This window comes from Cyprinodon variegatus, unplaced genomic scaffold, assembly GCF_000732505.1.
Source record: "Cyprinodon variegatus isolate N-32 unplaced genomic scaffold, C_variegatus-1.0 Scaffold1395, whole genome shotgun sequence".
NCBI classification, from domain to species: Eukaryota; Metazoa; Chordata; class Actinopteri; order Cyprinodontiformes; family Cyprinodontidae; genus Cyprinodon; species Cyprinodon variegatus.
The window spans coordinates 100,329-104,026 of NW_015151848.1; the positions used below are offsets into that span (position 1 = coordinate 100,329).

At 39.7% G+C, this 3,698-nt stretch overlaps 1 protein-coding gene across 1 annotated transcript in view; it reads right to left on the reverse strand.

The window, feature by feature from the left end:
- Window positions 1-3,698, reverse strand: part of LOC107103213 (muscarinic acetylcholine receptor M4-like) — a gene marked incomplete at its 5' end in the record, with an annotated part of 57,388 nt that overhangs the window by 10,381 nt on the left and 43,309 nt on the right. The window contains one exon of the mRNA XM_015402786.1: window positions 2,583-2,849. Within this exon, the coding sequence (XP_015258272.1) occupies window positions 2,583-2,849 (267 nt within the window). The remainder of the gene's footprint in view (window positions 1-2,582; window positions 2,850-3,698) is intronic.

Below are 3,698 nucleotides of genomic sequence, written 5' to 3' on the forward strand. Positions count from 1 at the left end.
AGATCAAAGTCAGAATTCTCAGATTAAAGTCAGAATTCTCAGATTAAAGTCAGAATTCTCAGATTAAAGTCAGAATTCTGAGATGAAAGTCAGAATTCTCAGATTAAAGTCAGAATTCTCAGATTAAAGTCAGAATTCTCAGATTAAAGTCAGAATTCTGAGATTAAAGTCAGAATTGTGAGATTAAAGTCAGAATTCTAACTTTTTCTCATGTTAAACTGAAAAAACATTTAAAAATCAGTTAACTTTTTTTTTTTTTTTTCAGTGGCCCTAATCCTCCTCCGTAGAAAGATGACAGCCTTGCCTTCCTGGGTTGCAGGTTCACATCATGGAAGACAGGAAACCCACACACATGGACCAGTACCTCTGTTTTGACTCACACCACCCACTGGAACACAAACTAGGCGTCATCAGAACCCTCCAGACACGAGCAGGAACCATTCCACCACCAACAGAGGAAGGAGGAGACAACAGGGACACATCAGGACATCCCTGAACAACTGTGGTTATCCCAGATGGGCTTTTCTAAAAACCAAGAAGAAAAGCTCTGCTGAGAGGGAAGAAAAGCGAAGGAACGTCGTCATTCTGTTGGTTGCTGGAGTCTGGAGGACTTTCAACCAGCGCCGGATCCCAGTGCACTTCAAACCCGGCAACCCCCTGAGACAAAAACTGCTTCCCCCCAAAGACAAGACACCCAGAAACCAGACCGACAGCCTGGTTTATGCCGTTCAGACCTTTACTAAACCGCTACACAGGAGCATGGCTCAACACGGGAGGACCAACTCCTCAGGATAGGACTCTAACCTGAAGGCTAAAGGACACTCGGTAGAGGACAACAACCTCCATATTCTGGCCAAGGAAGACAGATGGTTTGACAGAGGGGATAAGGAAGCCATCTTTGTTAACCTGGAAGAACCATCTCTCCACAGAGGAGCAATACCCAGACAATACACCTCTCACCTGCCCTCACCTGACTCACACTTCAATGAGGCATGTGACCGAAGGGTTAGCGTTAGGGTTAATCCGTCAGACCCCCTAACGACCCCCGCCCATAATTCTTTGTTCCACCTCCAGTACATTACCCTCTCTGCTCCCACCACTAGTTAGACCTGAAGGAGCCTCTTGGATGAGAGGAGAAACATCTTCTAGAAAATTTCACTACAACTAGCCTAAATTTAACCTTTAAAGCTCGACCCTGGCCTGTATGGAGGACCAACTCTGCCATATTTTCAAATAAATCCATAAATAAATAAATGCTCAATAAATAAATGAGCATACAATTAATTGCCCCCAAAATACAATAAACAAATAAATGTAGGTAGGAATTAAATTAAAGATACAATATTTTTGTCTGTTTTATTTTTCCTTCTTATTTTTTTACCCTATTAATTCCTTCAATGCTATTTATTTCTGCTTGTTGTTTTTATATTTCTGTCTGCATTTCTGCCTCATTATGCAAATGAGGAGGGGGCGTGGCTTAGAGGGTCACCTTCTGTCTAACCTTTTTAGAAAATGGATGGATGGATGGATATACATTTATGTCTCACTGTATCATTTAATTTCTACCTACATTTATCTGTTTATCATATTTTTTGGGGGGGTTAATTGTATGCTTATTTATTTATTGAGCAGTTATCTATTTCTGTATTAATTTTTAGATATGGCAGAGTTGGTCCTCCATAGACCTGGTTGACTAAGAATCTTCACAGATATGTCACCTTCCATAGTCAGTTACTGCTTCACCCACTACTCTATCAGCCCAAAAGTCTGTTAAACACCATTCACACATTGGGTAAAAGTATAAATAAATGCATAAATAAAACATTTTTATGCTAAAGAAATGTGGGGAAGTTAAAAAACAGTCCACTGTACTTTGTTTCCAAGTTTGAAGATTTCTTTTCCCATGCAGGAAGCTTCTTCAATTCAAAATGTCAGGAAGTTCCAGGTTTTACAGGTTTTATAGAGTTGACCAAAAGCAAAGACTTGTTTTGGCTTAGAAAACATAGAAAGTGAACCAATAGAACGGGTCCACCCCTTAAGAACGGGCTGTTGGTTCTTTATTAGCCCGTAATACCAGATACCTGTCTATGTCTCTGAAAGTGGGTTCGTTAGGGGGAATTGTTGGCCTGGCTAACAGTGCTGTTATCGTCCTTGGACAAAAGGTAAAGGTGATAAGAGAGGCACGATCTAAACTGGTAGACCAAGTTTTTTACGACATTATTAAGAAGATGGAAGCTTGAAGTCTGAGAAATTCATCCAAGTTGTAAAGTCTAGATTTTACAGCATTATTCTGAGCTACAGGAATAAGGAGTCCAACAAATCAGACCAAGTTCCACCAGTTCTGTCAAAAGGAATGGGCCAAAATTCTAGCAAACTGTTGTGAGAATCTTGTAACACTACATCACTAACTCAAATGGGTTACTTTAAAAGTTAAATTTTCTTCTTTTCGTTTTTTTAAAGAAGTTTTCAGTATTTTTTTCTGGTATTTTGCCAAACAAATGTTGGTTTCTTCCAAATGCAGTGCATGTAAAGATGCAGTTTGAGCAGTTTTTGACACATGCTTGCTCAGTGTAAAGACTCACTTTCTTTTCTCTGGCAGCCATCTGTCTTTTCCTCTTGACTTGGCTTCTTGCGATGCTTGCAAACTTTCTCGCCACGGTTCTGGGTCGGCTAATTGGGATGGAACGCCTCTCCGCTCCCTCCACTGGTGGGACGATCTCGATAGCCGTGATGCATTCGTCGCCCGCCTGCTTCGTTACGATCTTTATCTTGGACCACCTCGAAGATGCGTTGATCTTGGGGATGGCAGAGTTGGATGTCGTCGTGACAACTGGATTGGTTGCAGCGCCCTGTATTCAAAAGGGAGGAGTTTTAGTAGCAGATCTTCTCAATACGAGGTGTAAAAGATGAAGCCATACAAAGCTTGTAAATTGATAAAAACATCATATTATTAATTAAAACCGTTTATATCGAGTTCTTTACTCTCTTTCCATTCTAAAAGCTTAAGGTCAAGAGCAATAAAAACATTTCAAAAACATGTAAACACTCATTATATACAGTATATAAAGTTCATAAGACTGAAAAAGGCACCCTATGTTGAGTGATCTCAAAAATAAACATCCTATAAATTGAAATAGTTGAAAACAGGAGGCACATAAAAAGGTTGGAATGTGTGCTAATGTTGGAATGGTTGCTAACACAGTGGAACAAATCCCCACCTGTAAATAAAAAATAGAAATGTCTTAAAACGAGGTCCAGTCACCGACTATGCAATAAAAAAAAATATATATATATATTTTTTTTGTTATATACAGCAAGCATTTATCGCAGCAGTGTTTACATTGTCCTTTTCGAGCCTTAAAAATAATTTTTGCACCTGACGAGATCAGCAGCTATCATTGTTGTAGATCTGAAGGCACAGTGGCCAAAGGCAGATTATGAAGCCAAGCAACCAAAGAGCCAGAGGTCGCAGTGTTCTCTGTATATACAGAGTGCATACGAAATGAAATGTCGATGCATACAGCTTTTCAACAGTGAATGAACAGCTGAAATAAATATTTCTATTTATGAAGAGAAGCAGTGACCAAGAATATAAACAATGTAGAAGAAAAGGAAAACCAGTTTAAAGTCATGGGGCAAATGGCATTGATACAGTAGTAGCCGTTGGCTGGTCCTTGGTTGGTCCTTGGTTGGTCCTT